Below are 16,121 nucleotides of genomic sequence, written 5' to 3'. Positions count from 1 at the left end.
CACGTGATGTGACGCGCAGAGCCCATCGGGATCCGTAGTTCGGTGTGCTGACCAGGGCTGAAAGTGGCCGCGGGGCTTGACGGGACTTGTAGTTAGAATCTGTGGTCGCCAGTTGCCGCCTACGTTGCTAGTAGCGTCGTGGTTACTAAGGAGTGGGTGGGGAAGGCTGTGGCAAGCGCCACCGTGGAGCGACTCCGAGGTTCCCGTGAGGCTCGCAGGCGTGCATCCCGCCTGTCTGGGACAACGCCTCCGCGGACTGTTCGGAGGCGGAAACGACGCCGGAGGCAGGTGTGGCTGGAAACTTAGTTTGCTTGAGTTAAGAGTCTTTCCAGTCCCGGAGGTAGTCTCCTAAGAAGTGAAGAGCTAGCTCTTCACCCTTTTCTATCCCTGTTGTTAGAGCATTAGCTCGAATATTCTCTCCAAAGGGACCATCATCTTTGTCATTTTGCTGTTCGTAGTGTTTCGTGTAGAACTGTCTAAATGAGTGCATACTGTTGCCAGGCAGTGCCCTACATGCACTTAACATCCCATCCATTCATCCTGTACTAGTCTCAAAACAATGCTGTCTAGACAAGGAAATGAACTTACCAAAAGGCAGAGAGCATGGGTCAGAACACAGTTGAAGTCAAGTTTTTAGTTTTTTAATTAAAAGCATGTTTCCAGATTGGCATTCTTATTTTACAAATATTGACTGAGAAAAAAATATTGAGCGTCAATAAAACTTGACACTGTACTAAGGCATAAAAGGAGAATAGATCTGGTTGCTACTCTAGAGGCTTGGAATTATCTCATAGTAATATTGCTTTATGCCATATTAGATTGTATTATTTAGCTTTATACCCGTATACGTCCCATAAATATACAGATGATGGAGAAAATACTGAATTCGTTAGACATTATTTTGTTTTGTTTTTTCTGAGACAAGGTCTGGCTGACAAGGTTCTGCCTGGCCTGAAACTCACTATGTAGGCAGATTGGCTTCAAACCTACAGAGACCTACCTGCCTCTGCCTCCTGAGTGCTGGACTAAAGGCAAACACTACCGTGCCCAGCCTTTGAATTGCTTAGCATGTAGTCAGTCCTGTTCTAGTCATTCACAATATACCTCTGAATGAAACAGATGAAATCTGTCTTGGCAAAGCTAATGTTCATAGGAAAAAAAGTGATCATTAAGAGCCGGGCAGTGGTGGCACATGCCTTTAATCCCAGCACTCGGGAGGCAGAGGCAGGTGGATCTCTGTGAGTTCGAGACCAGCCTGGTCTACAAGAGCTAGTTCCAGGATAGCCTCCAAAAGCCACAGAGAAACCCTGTCTCGAAAAACAAAAAACAAAACAAAACAAAAAAGTGATCATTAAAGAATCCAGATTAGATTTCATCCTCTGTCAAAAAATTCCTGGCCACTGCAGTTGAATGCCTCACAACTTTTTGTTGTTGCCATTATCCTTGCAACTTATTTCTCAGCACCAATGTGATCTGCTTTGTAAAACCCTCCTCAATTCTTGCTTTCCCCCCCCTTTTTTTTTTTTGCAGACAAAACAAAGTACTCCTGAGGCATTTTATTTATGACTCCGCTTAGTCAGGGTAGCATTTATTAAGAGTCTTCCTTCTGTAGGCCACACCCTGTTGGAGATGCTGGAAGATGAAGAGATTACTAGGATATAGATTTGCCTTTTGAGGGCCTCAGCCTTAGCTTGAGGTTGGTGTGATAGACAGCAGTCAGGGAACCAGGCCATTCTAATACACTGTAATAGAGTATCTCCATTTAGAAATGGACCCATGCCAGGAGGTGGTGGCATACACCTTTAATTCTAGCACTCAGTAGGCAGAGACAGGCAGATAGTTACCTGTGAGTTGGAAACCAGCCTGGTCTATAGAACTTGTTCCCGGACAGCCAAGGCTACACAGAGAAACTCTTAAAAAAACAAGAAAAGAAATGGGCCCGAAGGTTGGAAAGATGGCCCAGAAGTTAAGAGCACTTGCTATTCTTGCAGAGGATTCCAGTTCCAAGGGATCCAGTTCCCTCTTTTATCTTCTATGGGCATTGGGTTCACAGGCATACATGTAGGCAGAACACTCATATACATAAATTAAAAACAAATAAATTTTAAAAAGAAATGAAGTGGGCCTAAGAAAGGTCAGTCTGGAAATAGGGTGGTACAGGGAAGGTAACTGCAGGAATCAAGATAAAGAAAGACAGGCATGTAAGAGGCCAAAGGAATGGAGTAAGCAAATGTATGCAAATAAGGAGCATAGGTGCCTGTGTGGGAGTGGGGTGTGGGAGTGATGCAGATGCACAGGTGTAGGAGAGAGATAGACAGACAAAAGATACATGTTTGTTGGAGCTAGGTGATACTAAAGTCAGCTTGACATTAGCTTTCAAGTTTGAGAGAGAGTCAGAGGTAACTGAAGTTAACCCTCAGGTCTGGACCTTGGTCTTTCATTTTTCTGCCATAAAGATAAGTTCCTGCTTCTATTAGGGTTACATTCTAGAAAATGTAACCTAGAAGCTATGTTCTTTCTTGTCCCTTTAGTTGTAAATCCATACCTCCTCACCTATTATTCCTCTTGATGAATTGGAATTTCTATAATTATTATGTCCTTTCTAATATTTGAGTTTGATTTATTCTTTGTGTTAAATGCATGGCATTTACTTTTTCTAATCTGGATCTTATCTTTTGACTTTGCCTTTGCTATTTTACCTTGCAGAAATGTATTTTATTTGAATGATCTCATAAACGGCCCCTTCCTTTCCCATCTATGCTTTTTGTAGCCTGCTTAAACAACCCGGCTGCATTCTACTGGTAAACAGCATGGCTCTTGTAATTCTGTGTCCATGGTCTTTGTTTTTGTGTCTTTTGTGTTTGTACATACGTGATACTCAGAATGAAACCCAGGGCCTTGAGCATACTAGCTACATTCCCAGCTCCTTTTGTCTTCAACTCTTCATAGATTTAGCCATCTATTTCTTGGAATTGTTTCCATCCTATTTTTACACACACACACACACACACACACACACACACATACCCTTCATACAATATACATTTTGGAGCATAAGGTGCCATATATCCAAAATGTAGAGTATAATTACTAAGGTTCAAGACTTCTAACCGACAGTCAAAGAAGATTTACACTATCTCTTTTACAGGTAAAGAAACAGGTAAAGAAACAAAGACAAAAGGAAGGCAAAGACCCAGTCCAGAGGTTAAAGATCAGGTAAGTACTATCCAGACAAGGAACTAGGCCCTGATGTCCTAGTGAATTTCTAGATCCTTCTCTAGCAGCTGCCATCTCGAGCGATTTCCAGACAGTGATTTACTCATGCATGCCCTCACTCACTTGTCTAGCTGATAGAGATTGGTTGATCACCAGAGAGATGTCCTGAAAAACAAACCAACTGATTTTATCCCCAGCCATCTGCCCCACCCCCCTTTTTTTAGAGAGAGTTCTATCTCTGTGCTAGGTGTCAGGGTGTTCTCGTGTGGCTTTTTGTTGCTGTGACAAAATACTGACTAAAAATGCAACGTGGGGAGGAAGGGCTTTATTTGTCTTGTATTTCCTGATGCCAGTTTATCAGTGAGGGAAGACAAGGCAGTAACTAAGCAGGGCAGAAACTGGAGTGGAGACCATGGAGGAGTGTTGCTACCTTTCCACGGCAACCTGGGCCTTCCCACATCAATCACTAATCCATAAGATGTGCTACAGGCCTGCCCATAGGCCAGTCTGATATTGGCATTTTCTCAGTTGATGCTCACACTTCTTAGATGACACCAACCCTAGTCTTTATCAGTTGACAAAACAAAAAAACAAAAAACAAAACAAAACAAAACAAAACCCTGACGCTAACCAGAAAATGGGTTTGTATAGGTGAGGTCATCGCAGGCCCTGTAGCATGGGGGAAGTTGGTGAGAGGAGCAAAATGATAGCAAAGTAGTGAGTATGATTCTAGAAGTATGGCATGCCAGAGGACCACCTGAGAAAAGCCTTCAACCCTTTAGAGACAGGGAGCTCAGGAATCAGAATACACAGAGGCTATGCACTGGACCAAAGGAGAGCCCAGCATTCACTTACTCATTACATAGATACTTAACGGAATCTGCTATATGCTAGATGCTGTGTTCGGATAAACTGACAGTGAACTATAGACACTGCCCTTTCCCTTGAGGGAAATTAGAGATCAAATTCATACACACCCTTGGGTCCCAAGTGTGCTATCACACCCTTCGGCTGGCTCACTCATGTCTTTTGGGTGCTTCTTATGTGCTAGGTCCCACGAATGGATGCAAGGCAATGAATTAGGAGTGTTTCAAACTTAGAGGTTCATAGTCCCTCGGAGGGAGGAGCTCTGCATAGTTGGTAGGAATTTTATGAGGTCAAAGCAGTGAAACCATGAAGGAGACACTAAGAACTGAATAAACACACCCAGAGTCTAGCAAAAGCATGATTGCTTCCCACTGGAAAGATCTGTGAGGGCTTTGTGAGAGGGGTGGCCATGTGCAAGAGTGTAGAAAGACGTCCTTTCTCTACCCACTCTATCCATTGCTTCCTTGCACTCTCACCACAGTTCTCCGAGGCACAGACTTTTCAGCTTCATTTTCTGTGTGGGAAAACTGAGACTCAAAGAGGGAAATGACTTGCCCACAGCCATCCAGCTTTGTAGTAAAAACTAGACCCAAAGTTAAGCTGCTTTTTCCCAAATTGCCCTCTTCCTTCAGCCCCATCTCTCCTACTTGTCACTCCCAGGAAACCTTCTCACAGGACACCTTGGTCCCAGCCCTCCTCACTGCTCCCATGTTTCATGTATTCTTCCACACTCTCCATGCCTCAGTCTCACACTCTTCAGGAACTAACTCTGTTCCCTCAGCAAGGGGGAGAGGGTTGGGAGAGAGTGGTGGGAGGGCTCCGAGAGTCTCTCATTATCTGAAGCTGCCCAAAAGCAGATCTGTTGAAAAGTAAAGTCTGTTAAGGAAAAATCTCTAGGAGCTCACAATTTAAGAAACTCATACCTTTGAGAGGGGAGGCCTGGAACTGATTTTAATGGCTGAGATCAACCAGGTAAACAGGGTAAAAAAAAATGATTTTTTTTTAATGCTAAAGCAACACTAAGCACTAAAAACAAAACTGGAATATATACAATATAATTTTGTAAGGCTGAATGCCCATGACTGGTTAGCCTGGAAAGGTTAGGGCACAGATGCCAAGAGCCTTGGAGAACAGGCTCATGGGCTTTGGGCTCAGGGCGGAGCACCGCCCAGTGTGTATGCAGCTAAACAAACAAATGATTAAGACCCGTGGCTTTCTCAGGGGTCCAGTCAGGGGAGAGTGGCCACAGTCTAGGTTGGGTATGAACAATAGCCATGGTGAAGAGTAGGCTGCTAGAACAGTGTGAGCTTGAATTCTGCCACAAGAAATGACCAGTAGACGCTTAGGATAAGAAGAAAGGCCTTGGGCCAGGACAGGGTCCAGGTTGCATTGTAGTTCCCAGCTGTGCATTTCCAGGCAGCAGCAAGTGTTTGTTGTTAAATTGGCAAAGCTAAGTAATAGTTGTTTTCTGGTTTGGTTTGGCTTTGAATAGAATTTTTTACTTTATTACTGTGAAAGTCAGAGAACTTTCATCACAGAAAACCAACAGTAGCCTTGGAGTTGACTATCTTTCCCAGATGTGTTTGGTTTGGCCTACACATTGTTTCAAAATGAAGGATGAGTTGCTCATGTTTAAGTAATAAGATTTCATACAAAAAGCCCACTTCTCTTGAAAAAATAATTGGAAGATCTGGCAACATTGACTAAGATTTCTGCTTGGCAGCAATTGGGGAGGGCTGGATAGGAGCTGCTCCAGCAGGCACACATACATCTCCCCTTCCACACTGTCTCTCTGGCATCCAGCTTTCTCCACCCGCTCTATTCCCACAGCCTGCCCAACTCCTGTAAAGACTGGATTTGCAATGCCTGTCTACTTATGTAGGCTTATTGCAAGGTTTGACATCAGATTCTGACAAAGACTTAAAGATACAGATGATAAATACATGCTCATGTGTGTGCGTGTGTGCGTGTGTGTGTGTGTGTGTGTGTGTGTGTGTGTGTGTGTGTGTGTGTGTGTGTGTTGCTAAGGATTGAGCTCAAGTACTTTACTACTGTCAACTCATCTTCATCTTTCCTGAACACTGTAAGCTCTTTAACTTCCTGTTTCCTGAGTGACAGGTTGTTGGAATAAGATTGCCATACATGGGATAGGGGTGACATAGGTTAGTTTTATTGGGGAGAAATTACTTACATGAGAAACCAATAATCCAGGGTCAGCACTCTCAGCTGACCCTCTGAGATCTGACCAGAACCCCAATAGAGAAAGCCTGTCCCTCCTCAGGCCTAAATCCCACACACCCTGTACATGCCTGTGGCCACACCCAAACGGGCGTGGTCAATGCCAAAGGTACCTAGTAAGATCTCTCCCTACAACAGGTGATAAATTTAACTGTAATTAAGGGTAGTCCCTCTTTTGAGGAATTATTCTGAAGACTGTAACAATTTGATTTTTTTAAAAGCCCAAGTCAGACCCCGAAGGCAGAACCATATCTGCTTCCCAATTTCTGTCTGTGTACATGCATGTGCATACACGTAAAGCCAACAGGAAGTGAAGAATTCTTTCCTTTGTGTTCTTTTTATTCCTTAGGTGGTAGGCAAAATGGGCCAGTCAGGATATGTGAAATGTCTTCCCTATCACAGCCGTCCCTGAGGGAGCCTTCCTTTCCTGACCCTTCCTCCCCTCAGTGGAGAAACCCCCTCCCTTGGGTTTGGCATACCCTTCCTCATGATGGTTCCCAGAGAGGGTAAGGCCATTCTCTCCTCCTTGAACCTGCTCCTTCCTCTTGGTGATAACATAGCTGAGCCTTTCTCATCGAGTTAGTCATGGTCATAATAGAAAATGATCAATATAGCCAGGTGCTGATTACACTCCTAAGCCCACAGGCAAGCATCTTCTCATTTGATCATCAAAACAGTACCATAGAAGAAGTCGAATTATTGTCTATATTTCACAGAGAGAGGACTGAGGCAGTGTGGTCAAGTGTTAAATAATTAAGTGTCCAAAGCCATGCAGTACATTCTCTCACTAGCATTTGAACCATCCAGAATCCATGCTTTATGGACTCCCAGGCTGGGACTATGTAAATGAAGTTCTTAATTGGTCTAACAGGGTCAGAGTATATCTGACCCAGAGTCAGATATACAGGAAAATGCTGAGAGATTAGAGAGAAGAAGGAGTAAGCTACAGCTACACCTACCTCCTTAGCGTCTCAGCAGATGAGAGAGAAAGTTCCTGTTTCTCCCTGCTTATATCCTGCTTCCGCCCAGCTAGCTATCTTACTTCCTGTCTGTCTGTACAGACCCCCAGACCTCTATTGTTAGCTAGTGGCAAGCTCCATTCTCTGACCTTCAGACAGGCTTTATTTGTACAAGCAAGATATTAGCACTGTTTTGTCTAAAATTTAAAAAAAGTTGTAACCAATATAAGAAAACTATATACAATAAGTATATATAATGTATAAGGCAATAAGAACATCAACAATGTCTAGTCCATTAGCATTAGACAAATTCAGAGAAAATACTCCATTATCTTTCTTGATGAGTCCAAAGTCTTGTGCCTCATTTACTTTCTATTCTAATTTACATTATCAAATTATATTTTAATGTCTTTCAAACCTATTACACTTAATACATCTATAGTGAGATTCTTTACTGATATGGTAAATAAGGAAAACTATAACTATACTATCTAGTCTTCAACTCCCTCAGAGACCCGAGAAGGAAATAATATTAACTGAGTAGGCAGGAAGTGTGAACAAGCGACTTCCAAAAAATTTGAGAAATGACAGAAACAGCTGGCTGCCTGGACAGTCACCCAAATTGCTCTGCAATGTTGAAGCATCCATAATCAGCCTATAGACCTAGCATATCTGATAGACATTTCTGTGAACCAGGATATTCTGAAGGACTGGACCACCTTGTCTTGGCAAGGTTTGCAGTCATTCTTTTTGGTGTCCTGCTTGTCCAATTTGGACAGCATACTGTCAGCAGGGTCCAGTGGCTTACCTTTGCTACAAGGAAAGTAAACTCCATTCAGAGTTTCTTCAATGTCCATCATCTTCTATGGCATAGATTGGTGCTGCCAGGAACAGACATATCTCATTGTCATAAAAAAGAACCTGTTATTAAAACATCTGAAATGCCATATTCTGTAGATCTCTGAAGTGTTTGAAGATGACCTGTCTTTCTAAAATATGTTTGACCTTGTAAACATACCTAATGTGACTACAAGTTTGATTGTAATAGTAGACTAATTACTAAACTACATTTCCTTATTGTCCTATATAGTTGATAATAATAACTTTCAAGAACTAGAAATGTGTATTACATTGTTAAGTAAGCTGTATAGGTACAATACCTTGAACAATATTAGAAACATATATACAGTATGTTTTAGCAAAATCTCAAATTTGTATCATTATACAACATTTGTATATAATATACAGAAGTCCAATCCAATGTAAAATATTTAAAACTAGTAGTTGCTTTTTTAGAGTAGATTCAATAATTTGTCTTTTTATCTCAACATCTCTATATCCTCCATTTATTCTTTTCAGGCTAGATTCAATAATCTACCCTTTTTATCCTATCATATCTGGATCCCTCTTTTTCCTCATTTTTCAAATCAAAAACCTTGAATAATCCCCTTTGTTTAACTTTCTTCCTGATTGTAAGCAACAGCATTTTAGAGCCAATCCCCCTAAACAATGACAAATATTCATAGCACAATGAGTGACCAAAAATCATCCACCCTACCTCCTGGGAATGTGGTCACCATTTTCTTAAAGTTACGTCCTGCTGTCTGGGGGCAATGGCATCTTTAGGGGATTCTGAAAAGAAATTTGGCAATTGTCAAGCTGTACCATTTGTTGTCCAATCTCTGCATAATGGGCAAGTACAGGGCTTGTTTCAAATCCTGGCTAAAGTAGTCTTCGAGGCTGGATCACCTCAGCTAGTCACCTTGAAATTGTTATGAGCAGTTTGCAGTTCAAAGCTGATCTTCAGTTGGTGTTGTTCAGCAAAATGGTGTTGTCACAGTCCTGGTAAAAGTGTCATTGTGGGGCCCCATCCTCCTTTTGGAGACTTCAAAGTTTGCTGTTAGGTGTGGTCAAGTTTACTGTAGAAAACAGATAGAAACACAAACCAGAAATCATGCACATGAAGGTAGACAAAACCATTTTCTAGAATTGGTTAGTATTCTATATGACCATTAGTATCATGACAAAATGAGATTAGTAGCAATACAATAGTCCTAAATATTAGTTTTTCTTGTGTTCCATATCAGGTGACTCTTCTGACATGAGATTGAGATATTGGATTTTACTTTAACAAGCATGGTGGGTTTAGAGAAGGAGAGAGCCACACTCCAACTCCAAAGCCAGCTTTTAATATTTAATTGGACTGGGACTAAAAAATGACCATTCATATTATACTTCTGTAAAGAAAAGAAGAAACAAACATTTGGGAAGATTTATGAAATTTTAACCTGTTGTAAATGTGATAGACCAATAGCCCAATTGACTCATTTTCTTGGGACAATTTTTCTAGATGATTTATCCTTTTTCTTCAGATGTCCCATTTGTCCAGTGGTCTCTGGATACCTTTATTCTCCTGAAAAGATAAGGACTAAAAACCTTCCCTAAACCTACATTTTGGGGAGGTTCTCCTTGGCAAATTATATCTGATTAATTTAAAAGCATTTTTTTTAGTTTTATAGGTTAGTTTAGATTAAATGGCCATGATGCTTAATGAACAATCATCTCTTCTAATTAAAGTTATCTTATTCAAATCAAAACTTTATCAATTTTGATAGTATCCATATTTTTTCTTCCCTGTGGAAACAAAAGCAAAACCTCTTCCCCAACATATCACATATCCTGGTTTCCATTCAGAGTCAACACATCTTTGAAGTACACTGGTTGGTTTAATTCCATAGTTTTTTTTTATTATCCAATGTCTCTCTGTAGCTGTTGATCCTTTCTCATTAGCATTCAGAAAATTCAAAGTTAATAAAGCACTATGCAATCTATTTTTAGGGTTCTTTATCATCCCTTTCTGTTTTTTTCAGCATATCTGTTAGATTTGATCTTTCTATAACTGTCTGCCTTGTAGGATTGTGTGGTATACCTGTAATATGTTTTATAATAAGCGAAAAAATGTTTCATTTCCTTAGAGACATATGCTGGAGCATTGTCTGTCTTTATTTGTGCAGGTATACTCATGATGGCCATAACTTCTAGCAAATGTGTAATTACTGAATCAGCCTTTTCTGAAGTCAAAGCAGTTGCCCATTGAAAACCTGAATAGGTGTCAATGGTGTGATGTACATATTTTAATCTTCCAAATTCTACAAAATGGAACACATCCATCTGCCAAATTTCGTTCCTTTAAGTTCCTTTGCATTACTTATTGCAGGTAGTGGAGTTTGGTTGTATAAGGAACAAGTAGGACATTTCCTTATAACTTCCTTGGCTTGTTGCCAAGTGATAGAAAAGACTTTTTTTCAAACCTTTGCTATTGACATGGTGCGTTTTTTTTAAAATTAAATTCTGAGGCCTTTTAGCACATTTCCTATCAATAGTTAATCAATTCCATCATTACCTTGTGCTAGAGAGCCTGACAGACCCATATGGGATTGGATGTGTGTTTTATATATATAGGATGATTCCTGTACCTGATTATGCCTTGTAACTGAATAAATAATAAAGTCAAATTTGTATCATCTGGTATAAATTCGGCAATTTCAATATGTAAAACAACTCTTTCTGCATGTTGTGAATCAGTAACTATGTTGAGAGGTTCTTTATGATCCATTAACATCATGAGAATAGCATATAATTCTAACTTTTGGACAGAATTATAAGGACATAGCTCCACTTTACTTAAATTTTCTGATTTGTAACCTGTCTTTCGTGATTTATTTGCATCAGAATCGAATGTAGGAGCTCCAGTTATTGATGTTTACCTTTTAATGTGAGGAAGGATCTAGTTAGTTCTCTTTATAAGTTGAATTCTCTTGCTTTTGGGGTATTTGTCATTGACTTCTCCCCCCAAAATTGCTACAAGCTCTTTTCCAGGGTTCATTTTTTCCAGGGTCCATAATTTGTCAATTTCATCATTAGTAAAAGATACTACAATTTCTGCTGGATCTATTCCAGCTAATTGGCAAAGTCTCAATTTTCCTTTTAGAATCAACTCAGATCGTTTCCACATAAGTTTTTAATTTTTTACTTGGTTTGTGGTAAAAAGATCTGTTCTAAGATAATATCCTCCCTCTTCATTAAAGTTCCTGTAGGGGAATCCTTAGAGGATAACATGACTAGAATGTGCTTAAGCTTCGGATTCACACGACCCACATGTACAATCTGTAATTTGTCCTCAACCAATGCCAATTCTTTCTCAGCTACAGCTGTTAATTCTCTGGGACTATTTAAGGCCTTGTCTCCATCTAAGGTTTTGTTTAAACGAATCATTTGATTAGGTTTTATCCCAATAATGTGCCTTAGATTGGAAATATCTCCTAGCAATCTCTGAAAGTCATTAAACGTTTGCAATCAGTCTCTCTTAATCTGTACCTTTTGGGGTGTAATTTTTTGTAAACCTATTTTATAGCCTAAATAATTAATAGAATCTCCTCTTTTTATTTTTCAGGAGCAATTTGTAATCCCCAACAATGCAAAAATTTTCCTTCTTCAAACATTCTTTCTAAATTATCTACATTTGAATCAGATAATAAAATGTCATCCATGTAATGGTAAATTATAGATTGAGGAAATTGCTTATGTATTATTTCAACAGCTACTGTACAAAATATTGGCACAGGGTGGGGCTATTTTATATTCCCTGTGGTAGAATCTTCCACTGATATCTTTTAGCAGGTTGAAAATTATTGTAATTAGGCACCATGAAGGCAAATTTTCCCTTTTTCTTGTAAAGATATAGTAAAGAAACAATTTTTAAGTCAATAACTATAATAGGCTAATCTGTAGGCAAAGGGCAGTTAAGGCTGTAGAAAGCCCATTGGCTGAATTACTTTGTTAATGGCTCTCAGATCTGTAAGCATTCTCCATTTTCCTGATTTCTTTTTAATAACAAATGCAGGAGCATTCCAAAGTCTGGTAGATTATCAATATGCCTAGATTTAGCTGTTCCTGAACCAGGTGTTCTATAGCCTCTAGCTTCTTTGAAGTCATAGGCATTGCCCCACTCAGACAGGGTTGTCAGTTAACCATTTTAAGGGTCGGGCTTCTTTGAGTTCAACACTTGTTGTTGTTTTTTGTTGTTGTTTTGTTTTCTTTTTCTGTACAGCTTGGATGGCAGTGTCTGTTTTATATATTGCCTTATAACATTTTCCCATAAACATGAATAGTTGTTTGGTTTGTTTTTGATATTGGAGGAATGTTAGTCTGAGTATTCCATTGCTGCAACAGATCACGACCCCATAGATTTACTGCTATATTAGCCACACATGGCCTCAGCCTTCCTCTTTGTCCTTCTGGCCTGATACATTCAACCCATCTCATGCTTTGTTTTGCTTGAGATAGGGTTCCAATCCCTAAGAATTGAGGCCAACTTGGATGCCAAGATTTTGAAGTGATAATGGTGACATCCACACCAGTGTCCATAATCCTTTGAGTATAACATTATTTATTTGTACTCTTAGTTTTGGTCTTTGGTCATTTATAGAAATCTGCCAAGATATACATTTTCTTTTTCCTCCTTGATTTTTTGATTCATTCTCCATCCAGAGCAGTAAGATTTTTTACAATAAGCACTGGATTTCCTAATTGTTTGGGGAGGATTGTCCTCCATGATGAGTGGGAATGACTGGACCACTTTAGACATGGAGGCCTTCGAGAGATTTCCTGATGGTAAAGAGTTGCTTTGTTTTTCTCTTTGTCAATCTACATTCATTGGTCTAATGTTAGCCTTTGCTGCATCTTCTACAAAGTCCAGAAGGTTGTGGCCTTCTATTTGGGTTATTCCTAGAAGAAGAATTATTTCTAGGAATTCCTTGTCTACAATTTCTTCTCAGATGTCTTATTCTTCACAATTAAAGCATTTGTTATTTTGATGTCTCCTCATACTTTTGGAGATCACTTCTCCTACCCAAGCCTCAATGTTATAATCAAAAGACTCAACATTGGCTGTATGCAGGATCCATTCATCCATTGGTGCTGATCTGATCTTTAAGGGCCCAAGAACCTTTTTGCATTCTAAATTATCATTTTCAAAAGCTAGGGATTCAGTGAGTACTTGTCTAGCTTCTGGATCTCCTACCCCTATTTGTACAGCTTTAGTCAATCTTTGCAAAAGGTCACTATTGGGTTCTGTGGGGCCTTATATGACCTTAGTATATGACTCAATTCTTTTCCCTGGTTCTTGAATCTTGTCCCAAGCATTCAAGGCTGCTGTATGGCATAGGGACAAGATGTGTTCATTGTATATAGCTTGAGTATGTGCATCCGCATAACAGCCCTCACCAAGAATCTGATCTTGGGAAGCCTCATAACCTTTGATTCTGCCTTGATGTCTTAACTTTATGTTGCAATGATGCTGTTTGACCAGCAGGTGTCATAGGTGTTCCCCCAAAGCAAGTCCAGGACATTGAAGCTCCAGTCTGATTTGTTCCAATATTGTCCAACCTTTGGATACTAAGCAAAAATTCAAACAAAACAAACCAAAGAGAAAGGGGGGGAGGAGCAACCTGTGTATGCTGATTGCCAATCACTGATCAGGATGTGGCTAGGTGAAGCCATGAATTGTGCTTGCCTCTCTCCTCCCTTTCACAGCCAAGGTCTTTGGAAACCTTGCTTGTGTTTACTTTTTTTTTTTTTTTTTTTTTGGTGTTTTTCAAGACAAGGTTTCTCTGTAGCTTTGGAGGCTGTCCTGGAACTAGCTCTTGTAGACCAGGCTGGTCTCGAACTCACAGAGATCCAGATGCCTCTGCCTCCCAAGTGCTGGGATTAAAGGCGTGTGCCACTGACGCCTGGCTTGTGTTTACCTTTTGCACTGCCTCCTTTCCTCCACTCTTCCATGCATTAGTATTTAGATCTGCCCTTCCCTGGATGCTGACTATTATTTTGTCATGACTTGTTTTAAGTGGTACCTTTCCATGACTTCTTAGCTTCTCCTCTTGATGTTCTTCTAAGCTTTGTGGTCCCTTGGTTTACCTGACAACTCCCCAGGCAATCTCCACCTTCTTGTTTACTGCTCTACAATTGGTTTCTGGTCTTGTTTCTGTTTCTGGTTTTTGTTTTTGTGTCTTGCCTTCCTTGTTTTGTTCCCCCCTTCCTTTTATCTTTATTTTTGTTTGGTTCCTCTGTGTTACATGGGCCCTCACAGTTCACACTAGTTGGGTAAAGTACTCCCTACTAATAATCCCCAGTGTGGTAACATATTATTTATAGTTTATTAAAGCTTGCCTGAGGATTCAGAAGGCAAAGTAAGCCTCAAGCTATAGAGATCAGGCAGTGGTGGTACACACCTTTAATCCCAGCAGCCAGAAGCTAGGAGGTAGTGGTACACACTTTTAATCCTAGGACTCAGGATTAAGAGGTAGATGAATCTCTGTGAGTCCAAGGCCACCCAGATCTACACAAAATTGATCTAGTCCTAAAGAGAAATAGCTCACACAAAGATGATCTCAGCATGTGGGATCACATGCCTTTAATTCCAGCCCTAGGGAGGTATATAAGACAGGAGCAAGGTCTTAGTTTCAGGCATTCATTCTCCGCCACATTGAGGATAGGAAGACACTGAAGTCTCAGAATTCTCCAGCTATGCTGAGGAGAGGCTTCAGTCTGAGGTTTGGTGGAGCCAGGATCTCATTTCAGTCTGAGGTAGAATAAGAGCTAGTGCCCAGCTGCTTTGCTTTTCTGATCTTCAGCTTGAAGCTTGAACCCCAATATCAGTCTCTGGGTCTTTTATTTATCAAACAACACCCCAGTCTCATTCAATGGGATCATTTTGTCAGACCTCCCCTTCTCAAGCACAGCTTGGTCATGGCTTGTGTAAAGCTCAACTGTTGATTTGTCTCCTAGTCACTGAATGACCAGGAGAAAGTATGAAAGACAGTATGAAACCAGGGCCCCTACCCCTCAAAGCAAACACCCTTCAGGAGCAGGCAAAGAGTTCCAAACACACATCCTTCCCTTCCTGTCTGACCATTTCTTCTTGTGCACCATGATACCCTCAGTCCTGTGGCTCTTTCTGTTTGGACTGTTTATTCTCCTCTCCATCAGTAAAATCAGTTTACCCCTCAAACCAGATTTATGCGTTCCAAATTGGGTTTGCTCATCACTTTTCCTTAAGTGTGAGCCCCCTTTTTCCGAATACTGTTAGAACAAAGGAAACAGCCTTTGCCATTTGACCCACTCATTCCTCTGTTAAGGTAGTAGCATTGCCCCCACAGGTGAGGCCACTGGGACTCAGAGGAGTAGAGGAACATGCTTAGGCACACAGCAAGGAAGGACAGAACTGGGATTCAAACCAGGTCTGTGTGAGCCTCACCTGGTACTCTGTTGAGTTAGGTTTGAACTGGAAAGCCCCATGGCTGAGGCAGAGCCTCTCAGTCCTCAGAGGTAGGTGTACAGGGCACAGTGACCTTTGTGGGCTCACAAATGGTACTGGGAGGGTTCCCCTGTGCCTTTGCACTCTTATGACTCCCCACTGTCCTTGCTGTCTCTCAGGGAGATGGTGTCTTCAGGAATGTACAAAATGGACAGTGGCAAGCCGTGCCTCAACAACTGCTTTCCAGCCAAAAATCTCCTTCGGCTGCCAGAAGAAGGTGAGACGACTCCTCAGATCGCTGCCTCTTCTCTACGCCCAACTCCTGCACTGAACTGCTTTTCTCACTTTCCTCTGTGCCACTCAGTCCTGTCCCTTCTCATCCCTATGTCTGCAGCAGCCCCAGTGAGCCTTCTGCAGTGTGCTTTTAGCCACGGTGCCCTCCCTTCAGTGGCCTCTCATTGCCGACACCTTTAGAGGCACATGTCATTCATAGTCTAACCCACGCTTGACCTCTGCCAAAGCCCCTT

General features: G+C 41.0%; 1 protein-coding gene across 1 annotated transcript in view; it reads left to right on the top strand.

Moving 5' to 3' along the window:
* Positions 1-45: 45 nt before the first annotated feature.
* Xrra1 (X-ray radiation resistance associated 1) overlaps positions 46-16,121 on the top strand; it is a 70,966-nt gene continuing 54,890 nt past the window's right edge. Inside the window, exons 1-3 of the mRNA XM_027407761.2 lie at positions 46-288; positions 3,149-3,216; positions 15,774-15,871. Of these exons, the coding sequence (XP_027263562.1) occupies positions 15,778-15,871 (94 nt within the window). The 5' untranslated portion in view covers positions 46-288; positions 3,149-3,216; positions 15,774-15,777. The remainder of the gene's footprint in view (positions 289-3,148; positions 3,217-15,773; positions 15,872-16,121) is intronic.

The sequence above is a fragment of the Cricetulus griseus genome, chromosome 3 (genome assembly GCF_003668045.3).
Source record: "Cricetulus griseus strain 17A/GY chromosome 3, alternate assembly CriGri-PICRH-1.0, whole genome shotgun sequence".
Lineage (NCBI taxonomy): Eukaryota > Metazoa > Chordata > Mammalia > Rodentia > Cricetidae > Cricetulus > Cricetulus griseus.
Note: the sequence above shows the minus strand (reverse complement) of the source record. Positions and strands in the feature narration are given on the sequence as shown.